Source organism: Hemicordylus capensis, chromosome 5 (assembly GCF_027244095.1).
Source record: "Hemicordylus capensis ecotype Gifberg chromosome 5, rHemCap1.1.pri, whole genome shotgun sequence".
Taxonomy (NCBI): Eukaryota; Metazoa; Chordata; class Lepidosauria; order Squamata; family Cordylidae; genus Hemicordylus; species Hemicordylus capensis.
This window is the reverse complement of record NC_069661.1, coordinates 254,912,880-254,931,030: the sequence shown is the minus strand read 5'-3', so window position 1 is coordinate 254,931,030 and position 18,151 is coordinate 254,912,880. Positions and strand designations below refer to the sequence as shown.

Below are 18,151 nucleotides of genomic sequence, written 5' to 3'. Positions count from 1 at the left end.
ATCTCCCCCCACCCCATCACCAGCACTGAAGATTTGAGAATAATTAGTTGCCCAATGGGATGGCATTGGCCGCCATCTTGTCTCATTTCCCATGGTCCATTGTCATCCATGGGCAAGATATCCTTCTTCAGATCTGTTGAGGTGCTCAAATGTCACAGCTTGCTTGTGCCCCATACATGCTGAGGGGGAATCCTCTGATAAAAATATTCCCAAAAAACTTCAGAACAATTGACAATCTCAGCAACGGCCAGGGGTGCCTTTTGGTAAGTGCAGGGTTCTCATACTTGTGGTCACGAGTAGTAGCTGGAGATGATGGGAGTGATAAAAAGTCTCCCGTGGAACAGTCCTCATGGAGGACTTTTTGCATTATGCTTTTGTTTATATTTTTCTATCGCCCTCTGTCCAGAGACCGCAGGCCATTTAACAGCAAGGTAAAAACAGCAATAAAGCTTGAATAAAAACATTAAAAACTTCAATAAAAACCAATCCCTGGCAGCATCTCCAAGTAGGGCTGGGAAAGACTCCTGCCTGAAACTTTGGTTAGAGTGCTGGACTAGGACCGGGGAAACCCGAGTTCAACTCCCCATTCAGCCATGATACTAGCTGGGTGACTCTGGGCCAGTCACTTCTTTCTCAGCCTAACCTACTTCACAGGGTTGTTGTGAGGAGAAACCTAAGTATGTATTACACCGCTCTGGGCTCCTTGGAGGAAGAGCGGGATATAAAATGTAAATAATAATACTACTGAGCCAGATGGATTAATTTTGTTGTCTGGCTTAGGAGTGTCTGTCCCGCAGTTTGAATCTGGATGAATATGAACTAGTGGCATCCACTAGGGTAGATGGCTTTAAAAAGGAATGAGAGAAAGTTCATGGGAGAGGAGACCTCTATCAAGAAGTACGGACCATGATGATTACTAAATATGTCCTCCAGATTCAAATGCAGTATGCCAAGGGTTCTCAACCTTGAGTTCCCAGAGGTTGGACTATAGCACCCATCAGCCCCAACCACAATGGCTTTGGGCTTGGAGTTATACTCCAATAACCCAAGGCTGAGAACTCCTGCAGTATGCAGTACTTGAAGGGTTGGGTTGTTGCCATCAATGCCCCTCCTTTGGGGCTCCCTGGGGACACCTAGCAGTCCACTGCTGAAACCAGGATACTGGACTAGATGGGCCTTGGACATGACCAAGCAGGTTTTTCTCATGTCAGCCCTTGAAATCAACTATTTACCACCAGTTCAAAGAAGTCAAAGGTGGCAAGTTTGGGTTTTTAAGATCCGGAACGGATTTTGTCGGAACTGCTGTTGGAATTTGGAACCCTTGATGCGACTGCCTCGGATTTGGGGGCTCCCTGGATATGCTACAAGTGATGGGATTTGGTGTTTGTTTTTTGCTTCACAGGTGGATCCTGTACATGATGTACAACCACTTCGTTCTGAAAAATGAGAAAGACTATGCAATCCGTCCCAACTTGGTAAATGAAAGCTGTTTTGTCATGCAAACAAATGCAGGGAAGATCGAGTTATCAGTAACTTTTTCCTAAAGGAACTTCCATGTTCAGATGCAGCGTGCTGTGAAATACCACCTGCTGGGGGGGCACAGTGAGGGAGGGCCTTCTCAAACATACATGTGGGCTTCTCAGAGGCATCTGGTAGGTCACCGTGGGAAACAGGATGTTGGCCTAGGATGGCGTTTCCTAGCACGGCGGAAAAACATCAGCTTTGCATGCAGAGCAAGCCCAAATTCAGTCCCTGGCAGCATCTCCAAGTAGGGCTGGGAAGGACTCCAGCCTGAAAATTGGGAGAGCCGCTGCCAGTCAGAGCAGGCAGTATTGAACTACATGGATCAATGGTTTGACTCCGTATAAGGCAGCTTCCTATATCCCTAGGTAGACCTTGGGCCTGATCCAGCAAGGCTCTTCTTATGTTCCGAAAGACACATTCATGGCAGCTAGATCTATTCACGGCAATAAGCCACTGTGGCTATATGAAGCCTCCATGTCCAGAGGCAGTATATCTTTGAATAGCAGTTAATGAAGTCAGCAGAGATGGGCTCTTGTCTTCTGAGCTTCCTGAAGGCATCTGGCCAGCCATCGTGGGAGCCAGGGAGGCAGTTCTTGATGGGCCTTTGGTCTAATCCAGCAAGGCCCGCCTTCTGCCCTTACCATCAAGACCTCAAAAGACGGTTTCAGTGACAGAGCAGCGAATTTACCATGTGCCAATCTTGCTCGTGTTAAAACAGTGTGACAAAGCACAGTATAGCGTGCCACAATAAAACCATTAATCCAAAGCTTCTCAAACTCCCAGGGAGTCCAACAACATCTGGGGACCCAAGTCTGAGAACTGCTGCTCCAATCCAGTAACGAAAGGCTCACATGAGCCCGAAGCATCTACCCTGAAGAGGATCCATTATGTATGATCCACTGGGTTGGCCTTCATTTGTTTCAAATATTTTTCTTGCCCTTCCGCTGTAGTGTTTCAGGCCTTGCAGCCTTCCTCTTGGCCACCATTGAGTGCCACATCTCCATATCAGTTGTGATGAGTCCCCTGAATAGCTTCTGATTGGAGATTTCACAGGAGGATCGCACCCACACTGTGCACGAGTCACTATTGCAACTGAGTATGAGTCACTGTTCGTCCAGTTAAGAGGAATAGTTAGAACAGGAAGTCTGAAGAAACACAGAGGTTTGACTCTGCTGCGAGGTAGAAGACGTTAGTTTCAAAGTATAAAATATTCAGTATGCAAGAGTGAACGAGGCCCAGTTTTAATTCAGAACAGAAGTGTGCTTCGTGTCAGATGTTTGGGAAACACTATGTTACCCAGATCTATAGAATCACAGAATAATTGAATGTTAGACTTGAAAAAGGGCCTTGGAAGTCCCCTAGACCAGGGATTCTCAGTGTTGCGTACCCAGATGTTATTGGGCTTCAGCTCCCATAATCCTCAACCAAAGGCCACTGGGGCTGGGGATTATGGGAGTTAAAGTCCAATAACATCTGAGGACCCAACATTGAGAATCCCTGCTCTAGTCCACCCCCCCTGGGTCAGTTCAGGAATCCACTCCAGCATCCCGGACAGATGCTTGTTCAACCTCTGTTTTGAAAACCTCCAGAGGAGAGCCCACCCCTATGTGAGGTAAGATTTCCTGTGTAAAATTTCCTTCTTACAGTGAAGGAAATCCTCCTGATGTCTAGGCCCAGTTCAGACATAACAGGAAACCGGAGGTCTCTTCTCCTCTGGTTTCCTAGCCTGAACATATGAATGCAGGGAAATGGAGTTTGTGAGGGAAAGCAACCCATGGTTTCCCTTGCAAAACTCCACTCTGAACTGTCAGTCAGAGGAGAGTTTCACCACCGCAAACTCCATTTCTGCGTTGCCAGCGTTACATCCAAACACTGGCACCACAGTTTGGGCCCCACGGAACCAGAGTTGAGGGAGGAAGCTCCTCCCTTGCTCCGACCTGATTGGCTGTGCGGGCTGTCCTTCAGGAAAGAAAAAAGCCCTCACAACCGACTCCCCCACCTCTCTGCAGTCTTGCTGACTGCAGAGAGGCAGCTCTCCCCAACGAATGGGAAAGTGGGGGGAGGGTGGTGTTGAACTGCAGGCCCAGGACGCATGGTTCCATGTTAACGTCTGAACCCAGCCCTAGTCTCTCTGCTTCCTTGTCACTGCAAAACCCTTACTTGCAAATTGCCACTTTGGTTATAAACATTGTTCTTCAAATTGTATCAAAACTTCTCAAAGATTTGGTGCATCATAGTTAGCCCATAATGTTTTCTATCTCCTCCTTCTCTCACAGCCTAATGTTGACATTTCAGCAATGGTCTCTCAAAGGATTGCATGGTCGTTGCATAGTGATGCCTTGATGCATCATTGCATCAATGATCTCTGTGTCATCAACTACCACAAATCACAATGCCCTACAATTGGCCACTAACAAAGGCACTGTCACCAGCAACAAAACAACCAAGAGCTCAGGGCATGAGAAAGAGGGGAACTGGGATGGGAGGGAGGAGGGAGAGCAGAGCATGATGGGAACTGGAGTTTTTGTGGTGAACACCGGAAAGCAGGACAGTCATTTCAGGAAATTGGGTAAGGCTTCTATCAGCTGTGTCCTTTCCTGGAAAACGTTCTACACGCATTATGACACTGCCATTTCCGTACAGTCCTCACCAAAACAAGACATGTATATTCTGGCTCAAAGCCAAGCTTTGTACTGTTTGCACTTCTGTTTCAGATCAGTGCTGACTGGTGGTGGACACCTTGCATGTTGAAGGGACACCTTGCAGGTTTAGGCTGGACACTGGGAGGGATTTCCAAAATAGAAGAGCTGTTTGACTTGGACCAGTGGGCCCTCCACTGAAGGTTTTCAAGCAAAGCCTGGATGGACATCTGTCAGCCATTTCCTGTACCAAGCAGCGGGTTGGACTGGATGACCTCAAAGGACCCTTCCAGCTCAAACGTTCTATGAGTCTATGAACTGGCCAACATTATAAATATTCAAATCCCCAACTCTCCCAGAAAGGTTTACTTAATTGCTTCTTTCATCTCAATTCCAGGTCCAGTACTTCATCCCTTTCACTGACGCTGAATTTCAAGAGCGTTTGGAGCGGCACAAGGGAGAAATTGCCATCATGTTGAGATCTTCAGAGTTCAATCAGGACAAGACCACGCTGATTGTGACTAACAACCCTCTTCCTCTGCTCATTTCCGGTCAGCAGCTTGCAACGCCTCTCCAGTTCTTCCCCAAGGACTTGTTAGGAAAGGTAGGCTGTTTTCTTTCCCGGATTGGGAGAGGCGTTTGCCACCTAGAAGGGGGACAGTGGGCTGGGGTTACCCTAAAAGGGGACCCTGGACACTTTCAGAGGCTCAGTCTGCACGGGAAATGATCATAGGTCCTTTCTTTGCAGTTTGGAACTCTCATAAGAACAGATCCCAAGGCCCAAGGAGGCCCATCTAGTCCAGCATCCTGTTTCCCACAGATGCCGCTGGGAAGCCCATGGGCAAGAGAGAAAGGCCGCTCCCACCCCCCTCCCTGCACTGTCCTTCCCCTGCCCCGGCATTTTTTTTCCTGGTCTATGGACCGCAATAAATTGACTGACTGAAGAGGGGAAGGTAGGCCCTCTCTCCTGCTGTTGCTCCCCTGCAACTGGTATTGAGAGGCATCTTGCTTCTGAGGCTGGAGGTGGCCTGTACCCCTCAGACTAGTGGTTATAGATATACCTGTCCTTCATGAATTTGTCTAAGCTCCTTTTAAAGCCATTAAAACTGGTGGACATCACCGCATCTTGTGGCAGAAAATCCCATGGATTAATTATGTGCTATGTGAAGAAGTACTTCCTTTTGTCGGTCCTAAATTTCCTGGAAATCAATTTCATGGGAGAGAGGGAGAAAAGGTTCTCTCTATCCACTTTCTCCACACCATGCATGATTGTATACACCTCTATCATGTCTCCCTGCAGTCGTCTTTTTTCTAAACTAAAAAGCCCCAGGTGTTGTAGTCTTGCCTCATAAGAAAGGTGCTCTAGGCCCCTGATCATCTTGGTTGCCCTCTTCTGCACCTTTTCCAGTTCTACAATGTCCTTCCTAAGAAACAGTGACCAGAACTGTACGCAGTACTCCAAATGTGGCTGCACCATAGATTTGTATAAGGGCATTATAATATTAGCATTTTTATTTTCAATGCCCTTGTTAATGATCCCTAGCATGGAATTTGCCCTTTTCACACTTTCAGTGAGCTATCCACTATGACCCCAAGATCTCTCTCCTGGTCAGTCATTGACAGCTCAGACCCCATCAGTATATACGTGAAGTTTATTTTATTTATTTATTTTGCAGTTATATACCGCTTTGCAGGTGAACCTCTCAAAGCAGTTTACAAAGGTTGGGGTTCTTTACCCCAATGTGCATCACTTTACTACTACTACTATGAATATTTATATACCACTCTTCAACAAAATTCTCTAAGTGCTTTACATAGAAAAATAAATAATACATAATAAGATGGTCCCCTGTCCCCAAAGGGCTCGCAGTCTAAAAAGAAACATAAGGTAGACACCACCAACAGCCATTGGAAGGATGCTGTGCTGGGGTTGTATAGGGCCAGTTGCTCACCCCCTGCTAAATATAAGTTAATCACCACTTTTAAAGGTGTGATTTACACTTGCTTATATCGAACCGCATTGACCCCTTCCAGCTCGCCCGTAAGTGAGCCAGCGTGGTGTAGTGGTTAGAGTGTTGGACTAGGACCGGGGAGACCCGAGTTCAAATCCCCATTCAGCCATAATACTTTCTGGGTGACTCTAGGCCAGTCACTTCTCTCTCAGCCTAACCTACTTCACAGGGTTGTTGTGATGAAAAATTTAAGTATGTAGTACAATGGGATATCCATTGCCTGAATATGGGACACAAATGGGGGGGGGGTGTCTTGGGGGGCCATCTGTGGGTGGGGTGATCCTAGAAGCCTGCGTAGCAATGCATTTGTAACAACAACAACAACAACAACAAAACAAGCCCCATGATTTCACAAAGCTTCTTCTTCACACAAACCATCCCAGAGCAAAGGTGAAAAATGAAGAGAATCCCCCAGGTTTACACACACACACCCCATCCCTGCACCTTCCCCACTGAAAGCCTCACTGAAAGGCTTTTTTTAAACTGCCAGAAGTGTTGAGTCTGTAGGTCTATGAACATTTGATGAGTAAACAGTTAGCCACTTGCAAGATGTAAATAAAACCTGGCCATTGTTCCTGCAACTGGGGCTTCTCTTGTGAACTTTGTTGTTTCTTTTACATTATAAGATGGACTTCACCCAGACTTCAAAGGGCTCAGTGCAAATGCATTGAGGGGAAAACAGCATCCTGTTCCAGAGGAGAGGTTTTTTGCCTCGATAAGGGACTTCCTGTATAATATGGGACTGTTGGGAATGCTAATGGCTATGGATTATGGAGAGGCTTACTGGGGGCCAAGGGAGTAATACTGCAGCAATGGAGATCTCCCACTCCTCCTAGGAGTGAGGACTGGGTGCTTGAGTTGGCGGCACATGGAAAATGGGCCCTCAAAAAAGTAAATAAACCTGATAAATGGTCAGAAAACTGGGACAACTTCCTTGACTTATTCTTAGGATAAGAATCCTATTGATTTACCCACATCGCTTGTTGCGAAGGTGTGTATTCCTTCTCCTCTCTTCTTCCTCCTCTTTCTCTTTCCCTCTATCTCTCCTTTCTTTCCTCATCTCCCCCCCCCACCCCCAACCAGCACAGCACAGCACACAAAGGCTGGCTTGGGGAGGAGAGGTCGGGCTCAGGGGTAGGGTGGGGAAATTGGGAAAGATGTTTGCAAATACATAAATGTCAAAAAAATCGTTTTTAAAAAATCTCAGAATGCATGTTTACCCATAGTTTGGATGCCACAGAGACACTGGAGCACATCTTTCTTTATTGTAGGTTTTATGATGGTATTCATAATGCTCTTATTACTCCTTAAAAAAATTAATTTAACAGGACGATCTGACATTTTATGCCTCCTTTCCGCTCTCTAACTGGAATTTTGCTATTGCTGTTGTAAGCCTCCCTAAGCAATAGTGCACTGAAAGGGGTGAGGGGCAGAATAAATATTTCAAGTAAATAAATATGTACATTGCTAAGCTTTGTGTGGCGAGGTGCAAACTCCAACGTGAGTTAGTGTTAAATGAGCTTTAAACAGTTTATTCTTGGATAGTTTAACATTTAACATTAATTCTTAGTGCTTATGTTATTCAACCTAGATCCAATTTTTAGTTTATTTGTTATATATTTCTACACCGCTCCAAACTTCTGTCTCTGGGTGGTTTACAGCAACATAAAACAAATTAAAACAGAAATTAAAGCCTTAAAACAATTTAAAACCTCAAGTCTAGTTAAAAAGCTTGGGTGTATAAATGTGTCTATAGAGACTTTTAAAAAGTTGTCAGTGGTGGGGAGGCTCTTATTTCAGCAGGAAGTTTTCCACAACTCACCTCTCCTCTGGAATTGAGGGGCTGCATCCACATATTGGCAGATTTACCCCCAAGTCCCTGCGAGTTATCAGGGAGCAGTTCACATCCAATTTGGTTTTTCATTGCAGGTTAGAGTGTAGCCCGATTTATATCTGGAGTAAAAAAATCCACTTTTTGGATTTTTATTATTATTATTATTTTTTTACAACTTCTCAGTAAAGGCTCGTGGTGAAGCCTGCAGTGTGTAAAAGTCCCAGGGAGTGCATTCCTGAGTTTCAGGGTAGCAACAGAGAGGGCTTGTTCCTTGGCATCATCCAGATGAGCTGGTAGCAACTGCAGACAAACCTCTGCAGATGATCTCAATAGGTGATGGGGCTCATGGCGAAGAAGATGGTCTCTTAAATACCCAGGGCCTAAGCTGTGTTAGGGCTTTATAGGTTATAACCAGCACCTTGTATTTTGCCTGGAAACGTATTGGTAGCCAGTGTAGTTCTTAATATAGGAGTAATATGGTCTCTTTGAGATGACCCAGAGACCTTCCTGGCTGCTACTTTCTAGACCAACTGCAGTTTCCGGACTGCATACAAAGGCAGCCCCACATGCAGTGCTTTGCAGTAATCAAGTCGGGAGGTTACCAGCATATGTACCACCGTTTTGAGGTCGTTCATCTCAGGAAATGGACGCAGCTGGCATATCAGCCAAACCTGATAGAAAGTACCTGCAGTGAATTCTCCCCTCCTCCTCTGGCTCTGGTAGGAGCTATGACATGGTGCCAGCATATTGGGATTAGGATTTGAAGAAAACCAGAAGAACACTAAGGCAACCCTGAATAAATGGGAGTGACAGTATTTTTTTCTTATGGGTTTTTTAAAAACGGAAATGTGTTTTTCCTCATACATAATAGAAAAAGAGAGAGAAGGGATTTCTATTTTATTTTATTTTTAAAAAAACCAGACCTAAGCAAGCACACAGGGTTCTCCTGAGTTCTGACCCTTCACAATAAGTACCTCTGTCTTATTTGGATTCACTCTCAGTTTGTTACCCCTCATCTAGCCCATCACTGCCTCCAGGCAGGCATTTAGGGAGGTTATGCCTTCACCTGATGATACTGACATGGAGGAACAGATTTGTGTGATTTGTGATAACACCCTGCACCAAATCTCCTGATGATCTCTCCCAGCAATTTCATGTAGATGTTAAAGAGCACTGGAGTATTTATATATTCTTATCGTACTGTTTATTATCTGCACTGTGTTATATTGTAGGTTGTATTGACTCTTTGCTAGCTGGTTAATGACTGAAATAAACTATCTGACCTGTATTCAGAGTCTCAGAGAGGACATAGGTCAAAGGCTTTCTGGGAGAGAAGCCATGCCAGGTAGGGTTGCTAGGTCCAGATGGTGAAAAACATTGATATCCATCACCAAAAAGGTGGAATTAGGGGATGCTTTTTACACACCACACACACACACCCCTTTGCATAAAATATGCATTTTTTAAATTATATATGCACATTTTGATAAAAATTGGATAATTTGAGAATAAATACAGCTCACCACTGTGGAGCTGATGACCAGGTGAGTTGTCTGTCTGCTCAGTCTGCTGCCTAGGTGCTGAGTTCTCAAGGCTCTGGCTTCTGAGCCATAAATTCATTTCCTGCTTAGGCTGACCACACACACACAGTCCTCTGTCCTCCTCCCCGCTGGGCCACCCAGACTGCTCTCCCCAGCCAGGCCAGCAACCACCTCTTGGCTCAAGGCAGGGCATCTAGCTAGCTACTGAGCCAGCCTCTTCGTATGCTGGCGCAGTGGTGCCCGCACGGTCTCCCACACGCTTGCTGCTCTCTAGGACTACTAATATGGCTTTTCCACACAAGGTTTCATAGCGATTTTCACGGAAAAAATAAATAAGATGCTCCCCTATCCCCAAAGGGCTCACAATCAAAAAAGAAATGTAAGGTCACACCAGCATCAGCCTTTGAAGGGATGCTGTGCTGTGGTTGGTCAGGGCCAGTTACTCTCCACATGATAAACAGAAGATCCACCACTTTAAAAGGTGCCTTTTTATGCAGCTAGCAGGGGTAGCTGCTAACGGAGTAAAGTTAGTTAGCGAACTGCTAAATTCTGACTGCCTTCACCACCACCTCCACATGAAGGAAGCAAACCAGGCCCACCTGTCTCTGCAACTTGCCACTGAAACAGAACCGCCTCTCTGGCTTCCCCATTGGGTAGATGCCAGCCGGGGAAGGAGAGAAAAAGAAGAGAAGCTGTTCATGAGAACACAAAGTACTAAGCCAACAAAGTGTTCCAGCTGCTCCCCAGAAGTTCAGACACCACAACAAATGCAAAAAAGGGGGGAGGAGGGCATTTGGCCCCCCCAGATAGTCACACATCCTCTATAAAAGCCACTAGTTGGCAACCCTAATGCCAAGGTGTAGGCAGGATGGTGCCACCCCTCTGCTCTGTAACTCGGAGTAGCTCACTAGCAAAGAGCGCCACTGGGCAGACCACAAAGTTGCTAGGTTAATGTCCTAAATGACCCTGGGCTCTTCCAGGCAGCAAGTTATCCAGCAAATTTGTATGGGAGATATAGTGACTGACATGATGAGGCAAATTACTCAAATTCATCCCATTGAAATTAAAAGGGTAAGTTAGGCAATGCCTAATGCTTAGGAAATCCTTTTAATTTCATTGGGACTACTCTGAGTGATTTTCCTCATGTCAGCCAGTGAGGCTGGATATAATGTCCAGATGATGTTAAAAAAACATCAGGTAAGTTCTTAGCTCCATCTGCTGACAATCCGTGCAAAAGTCATGTCTTTTCAATACTACTTGAATAGAAGGAAGATCTAGCAACATGTCCAGGCGCTTTCCAGATTACCTGCTACAACCGCAGTAAAATGCTTTGGTATGTGCAACGCACATACGTTGCAGCACTATTTTGCAGCAATTAAATCAGAAACAAGGAATCTGAAATGCGAATGGCACCCTGCTGACAGTGTGGGCACTGAGGTGTCACAACACAGGGAGTACAGAAGCACACTTAGCAGATACGCCGTGACTCCATCGTAGGGTCTAATCTAGAAAGCGCCCACATGGCCTTCAAAGATGCCAGCCAAGTTCTTAGCGCCATCTGCTGGAGCTGCATTTTTTTTAAAGTTCAACAACAGCTGCAGACGCAAGCTTACTTACACCATGTCCTTTAATGTCATCTGAATGTGTTGCTATAGGTCCATTCACACAAAATGTTCAACACTTGTTCAATGAATGTACAGTGTACACAGGTACAGATCTTTCCACAGGTATGGTCATCTACATGTTATGCTGAATGCAGCTATAGAAATACACTTCCTGTCTACACCTTGCCTTTGAGGGGTCTGTACCCAGGTGCACTTTTAATGAACACAGGTACAGTCATTCACACAAACACGTGTATGAGTGTCCAGACATCAGTACACTCATAGAGCATAATGTCTGAATTGGGCTGATATGTCCTGTCAGAATTTGTGCAGAAGCTGGAATAAATTACGGTCTGGAAGAGTCCCCTGACAATGATATTTATTTATTTTTATTTACTTGATATCCATCTATGGCCATGATCAACTACTGGCTCAAACTCTCCCTCAGCCCACTGGGTCTAGCCTCCCTAACCTTACAGGACAGTTTGCAATCTAACCGGGAGTGGACACTCGGGTCAAAAATGTCTCTCCTGGGCCTCTCCTACTGGCCATGGGCTATGATCAGGCAAAATCACTGATCAAGCAGTGTATAACTGACATAGAACGCCAAACTGACCTCGACAGGCCCCCGAATTTCCACTCCAATGAAAAGTTAAGATATTTGGCCTCCCTTGCCATTAATCTAATGCAGCTGGATTTTTGCCAAATCACAGGAGGGCCTTCACCTTGGCCCAGTGCCATACCCTCCCCTCAGCTGTACGAGAGGGCAGATATAGAGACCCCCCACTCTCGGAGTGCCTGTGCCCCTGTGACTCTGGGCGGGTTGAAACAACAGCGCACACCCTCCTCTACTATCTATACTATAGAGACATCCACTCCAACCTCATTCTTCTCCTCCTCCTCAAGTTTCCTGGACACCCAACCCAACTCTAGAGCTCTCTGCTGTGGAACCCGCCATCATGTATTGGAACATAGGAAGCTGCCATATACCGAGTCAGACCATTGGTCTATCTAGCTCAGTATTGTGTTCACAGACTGGCAGCAGCTTCTCCAAGGTTGCAGGCAGGAATCTCTTTCAGCCCTATCTTGGAGATGCTGCCAGGGAGGGAACTTGGAACCTTCTGCTCTTCCCAGAGCGGCTCCATCTTCCCCTGAGGGGAATCTCTTCCAGTGCTCACACTTCTAGTCTCCCTTTCATATGCAACCAGGGTGGACCCTGCTTAGCTAAGGGGACAAGTCACGCTTGCTACCACAAGACCAGCTCTCCATAACGTTGCCAAGTTTTGTGTGGCAGCCGGGTCCTGACAGGCAGCGGGTCCTGAATAGGATGGCCCAGCTATGGCGCGCCCTCTTCACCATGACATAGCTTTCAAATTCATTCTACACAAAAGGTTTACAACTCCAGTGTATAGCTTTCATATTTTAGTGCTATTATAGCACTTTAGTTTTTAGATAGCCATATTGATTTTTTTATAGCCTCATATGTCTTCTATGGTTTTAGCTACATAGTGTTTTTTATGCCTTTTATGCCCATTATGCATCACAAATCTTCGTGCCTCCCATACCTCTTTTATGTTTTGTACGTATGCTGGTCTGAGACCATAATAAAGATGTTTATTGATTGACTCATTGATACCCATCTACCCTGCCGCAGAGGACTCAATATGGAGACTGCGGCAATGGGAAGAGGGCCCAAAATGGCAGAAGCCTTCCGAGCACAGGATCTCTCCCTCTGCATCATCATCCCACAGGAATGAACTTTTACCGGTTCCCTTTCCCGTCCTTCTTTCTAACAGGGTGCAAGTACTCCAAGGCCTTACTGCTTACCCCCACTGAAAACAAGCCAGAAACAATTGTTCGGTCTTGTCAGGAAGCCGGGTCAAGCAACACCATTCAGGTAAAGCCATGACTCTTATTGAAGGGGGAAACAAATGTGCGTCCTGCCTTATCTTGCAGTTCAAGGTGGCTTAGAACGTGATTTAAATGCATCACAATATAAAAGTGATAGAACTGGAGTGAATGACGTCAGTATGGCAAATCGGAGACTCGTGAGGGGGTGTGAGCAAGGCTTGTCACACGACCGTTAAGTGGGTAGAACAGCGTGTCACAAGAGTGTCCTGGGTAGGACAAGCAAACACATAGATATCTGCAATCATGGCTGCTCCTGTATTGTTCTGATAGGCCCTCAACATAACAACAAACAACATTCATTAATAATATTTCAACTGAGAAACGCTCCTCTGTCCTACATGCAGGTTTGCCACTAACAAGGATTTCAAGGGCGAAGCGCAGTTTTCGAAAGGTTACGCTGAAAGGCGGCTGCAGAGGATGTATCCACACTTGCGTTCTCACATTGGCACAGGTAAGGAGTTCTCCTTTGTTCAAGGGAGGAAAGGAAGGCCATTGAAATTGGGGCTCTTTTATTGCCCCAGTTGCCAAACTGATTGGATAATGTGCAACCAAACACACTCCAGCAATTCTTTCAGTAAAACCAGCCTTGGTTCGCTGGTTTTACTGAAAGCCATTAAAGTAGTTTTTGGGGAACAATGATTTCTGCACAACAATTGAACAGAAAAGAACATAGGAATAAAAACAGCACAAGAAACCGAAAACAAGGGGAAATGAATTCACAATGCACTAAGATAAAAAAACCATGGCTGATAGCCAGACTAAATTACTCCTGAGTAGTCCTGTTGAAATTAAGCCTTTTAAAAGAGTAATTCTAGAGCAGTACTGTTCTAGAGCAGCCACCTTAAGTGGCGCAGCAGGGAAATGCTTGACTAGCAAGCAGAAGGTTGTTGGTTTGAATCCCCGCTGCTACTATATCAGGCAGCAGCGATACAGGAAGATGCTGAAAGGCATCATCTCATACTGCATGGGAGGAGGCAATAGTAAACCCCTCCTGTATTCTACTAAAGAAAACCACAGGGCTCTGTGGGCGCCAGGAGTTGAAATTGAATTGATGGCACACTTTTTTTACTATACAGTAAGTTAGTCTGGCTGTCTACCAGCCTTCTTAAAGACAAGTGAAAAGCTTCTCATCCAAAGAAGAAGTTGGTTTAATTTTGCTCTCTCTCCCTCCTGCATGCCTTCCTTAGAAGACTGAAAACTCCTTGGCATCAAAAGTTATTAAAGAAAAAAAACCGACTAAAGGCACTCAAACTTATTCCAAGAAAATAAGGCCCAATGGACCTAGAGTCCATCAAAGAGCTATTTAAAGTACAAAGAAATGCTAACAGCTTTCTAATCCTCCCCAGCCCATATTTAGTAATCCTTTTACTACTTAAATAACAAATGAAAATTCATGTGAAAGTTGAATTCTACCGATCTTCAAGTGTGAGAGTCCTTGGGAGTCTCTGGAAGTTGATTAAGTGCTGTCAAGTCGGTGTTGACTTTTAGCGACCACACAGATAGATTCTCTCCAGGATGATCTGTCTTCAACTTGGCCTTTAAGGTCTCTCAGTGGTGCATTCATTACTATCATAATCAAGTCCATCCACCTTGCTGCTGGTCATCTTCTCTTTCCTTCAAATTTTCCCAACATTGACTTCTCAAGGGAGCTGGGTCTTCGCATAATGTGTCCGAAATATGATAGTTTGAACCTGGTCATTTGTGCCTCGAGTGAAAATTCTGGATTGATTTGTTCTATGATCCATTGGTTTGTTTTCTTGGCTGTCCATGGTATCCTTAAAAGTCTTCTCCAGCACCAAAGTTCAAAAGTGTCAATGCTTTTCCTATCTTGCTTCTTCAAAATCCAGCTTTCGCATCCATAGCATGTCATGGGAAAAACCATTGTCTGAATGATTCTAATCTTTGTAGGTGTAGACATGTCACAGCATCTAAATATCCTTTCCAAGGCCTTCATTGCAACCCTACCAAGTGCTAGACTGTGGCATATTTCTTGACTGCTGGATCCTTTACTGTTGATAGTCAGTCCTAAAAGGCAGAAGCTATCCACCACTCTGGAAGTTGGGAAGTACTTTAGTTGTCCTAGGAAAACAGCTTATGGGTTTCTGGCCTTACAAAAAGAAAGGACTTCCCAAACAAATAAAACTTTTCTTTTCCTCAAAAACTCATGAGGAGGAGTGACTAGAAAAGAAATGGTAGCAAGGAACCCAAAAGTCAGACTCCCTTGCTTTAGGCTGAAACTCCCAAGCAAAGGAGGTTTAGATATACAGCAATATAAGAAAATAAAGGATTATTAAAGAATTATTATAAAATCAAAGAATTATTAAAGGGGTAGAAATCAGGACAAAAAAACCCAGAAGTTGCAGCAATGAGATAGTCAAGGAGGTTGTTCATATGACTGGGCAGGTGGGCAGCAGGCAGGCGGGCGGGGGAAGGCTGGTTGAACTGACGTTCACCTCCAGATGACCGCCAGTTTGGGAAGATCTTAATGTTTACTGTTTGATTATTAGCTGATATAAAGGTAACACAATACAATCATCCCCCACTAACCACGGGTTTCCCAATAGCGGTTTTGAGTATCCACAACCGGGAAATTGTGGCCGGTCTCGCCAACCATGACCTGAGAATCCATGGCTTGGTGAGATCCCCCCCCTTTTGTTTTTTTGTTTGTGATTTTCAGGAGTCAGGGGTCACTTTCAGGGGTTCCCTTAACTCCTCTTAGACTTCTGTTGATTGGGGGGATTCCCCCCCTGTTTTTTTACTGTATTTTTCGGTCTTTTTGCGGCTACGGTTCCCTTAACCCCCGGTTTGCCATTGATTTCAATGGCTCATCTACTGCGAATTCACCAACTGCAAGGTGTCCCCCAAACGGAACCCTCATGGTTGGTGAGAGATAACTGTACGGATGATGTATCTGCGACAATACTTCTCTCCAGACCTTCTTTATTGTGTAAAATTAAAACATAAGTAAAAACTATAAAAGAGAACACATATTTCGACATAAACATGTCAACCTCAGTCTTCGAACACTGAGGTTGACGTGTTTACGTCAAAATGTTTGTTCTCTGTTGTAGTTCTTACTTATGTTTTAATTTTATTAAATAAAGAAGGTCTGGAGAGAAGTCCTGTTTGATTACTTTGTTGTTGGACCTCCTTTTAACTCTCGATGATCCTGTAGACCCTCACAGAAAGGCAGTATATAACTATATGCAATGAATTATGAAGAAATAGCCCTCTAAAAGGGAGAGAGAAGCCCAAGAGCTAAGAAGGAAGGAAGCTCTCAAAAAGCACTAATCCTTCACAAAAAACCTCAGGCTGGTAGAGGAAGCGGTCAAGAAGCCCTCCAAGCAACAAGGTCACACATATGTTAAATTGGTCTATTATCTATGGCAGGAGTTTCCAACTTTTATTCTCCAGATGTTGTTGGATTATGACTTGCATCACCCCCAGCCCCATGGCCAGTGATGTAGTTGCAAATTCAGAAGTGCAGAAGGCAGCGATCTCCATGACAGCCCCCTGGCCATCCCCACCTCCAACAGCCAGAGAAGCTGAGAAGTACCAGCACTCCATCCTTGCACGCACTCCCCCAGGACAGCCCTGCACATGGCTGGGAATGATACGAGTTGTAATCCAACAGTATTGGAGGGCCCAAAATTGGGAACCCCTAATCTATGATATATGTAATCTATGGAATACCTCATATGGTTCTGTACCTTCTCTGATGCCTTGGCATAGGCCCATCTCACCCAGTGCTGCTGTTTCTCTTTGGTTCCAGTCACAACGATACCAGAACCTCTGCCCAGCATTGAAGGCTGGTCTCCAAAGAGATCCCGCTGGGAGCCTCTCACACTTTCCTGCCTGACTGAAACAAGGCCCACTCTGATTGCACCAGGAGACGATGGCTTCAGGTATGGCAAGGCCCAGCTCTGGCATGTAAACAACTCCGTCGTACCAAGATATACCAAATAAAGCCTTCTGTCCACCCTCCATATTCCGACTCCATTTCTGTACAATAGGAACCTAGGAAGCTGCCATATACTGAGTCGGACCACTGGGCCATCTAGCTCAGTATTGTCTTCACAGACAGGCAGGGGCTTCTCCAAGGTTGCAGGCAGGAATCTTGTCTCTCAGCCCTATCTTGGAGATGCTGCCAGGGAGGGAACTTGGAACCTTCTGCTCTTCCCAGAGCGGCTCCAACCCCGGAGGGGAATCTCTTACAGTGCTCACACATCAAGTCTCCCCTTCATATGCAACCAGCAGCTCTCCTCTCCATCTATGATGGGCAGCCTCCATCTGGAAGTAAGCCTGGTGCAGCAGCCCAGTTGCCTGGATATTGACTCCTCCAGGGAAAGCTACTCTCTCTCCCCAAACTAAACAGGATGAGGAAAATAGTTTCCACAGCAGCCCTGTTCTCTGCAATTGCTATCCTTTGGTCATCGCGGTCTTGAGTATCCATGACCAGGGAAATTGTGGAGCCCCCAGTTTGCCATTGATTTCAGTGGCTTGTCTACTGCGAATTCACCAACTGCGAGGTTTTCCCCAAACGGAACCCTCATGGTTGGTGAGGGATGACTGTACGCATGATGTATCTGCGACAATACCCCTGCTAACTAGGCAAAGAGGCACCTTTGAACCCCTGCCAATGGGCATAGTGGCACAGCCTGGGAACAGCCTATATTCTGCGACAATATCTATAACAACAGCAACAACATTGACAATAAAATTCAGCCATCCCAGGTCCTTGGGAAGGACTCAATGTCTGGATAAGACAAACCAGTCAATAACAACAAAAATAATAAAATATAACAATAATCTGCAAAAAAAGACAAGCTACCTGTAGCCAAAAATTGGTGGGACCATAAAATTGAAAAGGTTGTAGAAAATGAAGATGCAAAAATATTATGGGACTTCCAACTACAAACAGACAAACATCTGCCACACAATACACCAGATATAACTGTAGTCGAGAAGAAAGAAAAACAAGTCAAAATAATCAACATAGCAATACCAGGGGATAGCAGAATAGAAGAAACAGAAAAAATCACCAAATACAAAGATCTACAAATTGAAATTGAAAGGCTGTGGCAGA

At 45.2% G+C, this 18,151-nt stretch overlaps 1 protein-coding gene across 5 annotated transcripts in view; it reads left to right on the top strand.

The window, feature by feature from the left end:
- The window catches only part of TSGA13 (testis specific 13), a 45,516-nt gene extending 28,465 nt beyond the window's left edge, over positions 1-17,051 (top strand). For 4 of the 5 annotated variants that reach the window (XM_053257988.1, XM_053257986.1, XM_053257983.1 and 1 more), the window contains exons 2-6: positions 1,403-1,475; positions 4,561-4,767; positions 12,951-13,051; positions 13,410-13,516; positions 16,838-17,051. In XM_053257988.1, coding sequence (XP_053113963.1) covers positions 1,416-1,475; positions 4,561-4,767; positions 12,951-13,051; positions 13,410-13,516; positions 16,838-17,031 — 669 coding nt within the window. In that variant the 5' untranslated portion in view covers positions 1,403-1,415 and the 3' untranslated portion in view covers positions 17,032-17,051. Of the gene's footprint in view, positions 1-17; positions 264-1,402; positions 1,476-4,560; positions 4,768-12,950; positions 13,052-13,409; positions 13,517-16,837 lie in introns of those variants that run through there. The other variant, XM_053257987.1, reaches the window with a different exon arrangement.
- The last annotated feature ends 1,100 nt before the right edge of the window (positions 17,052-18,151 follow it).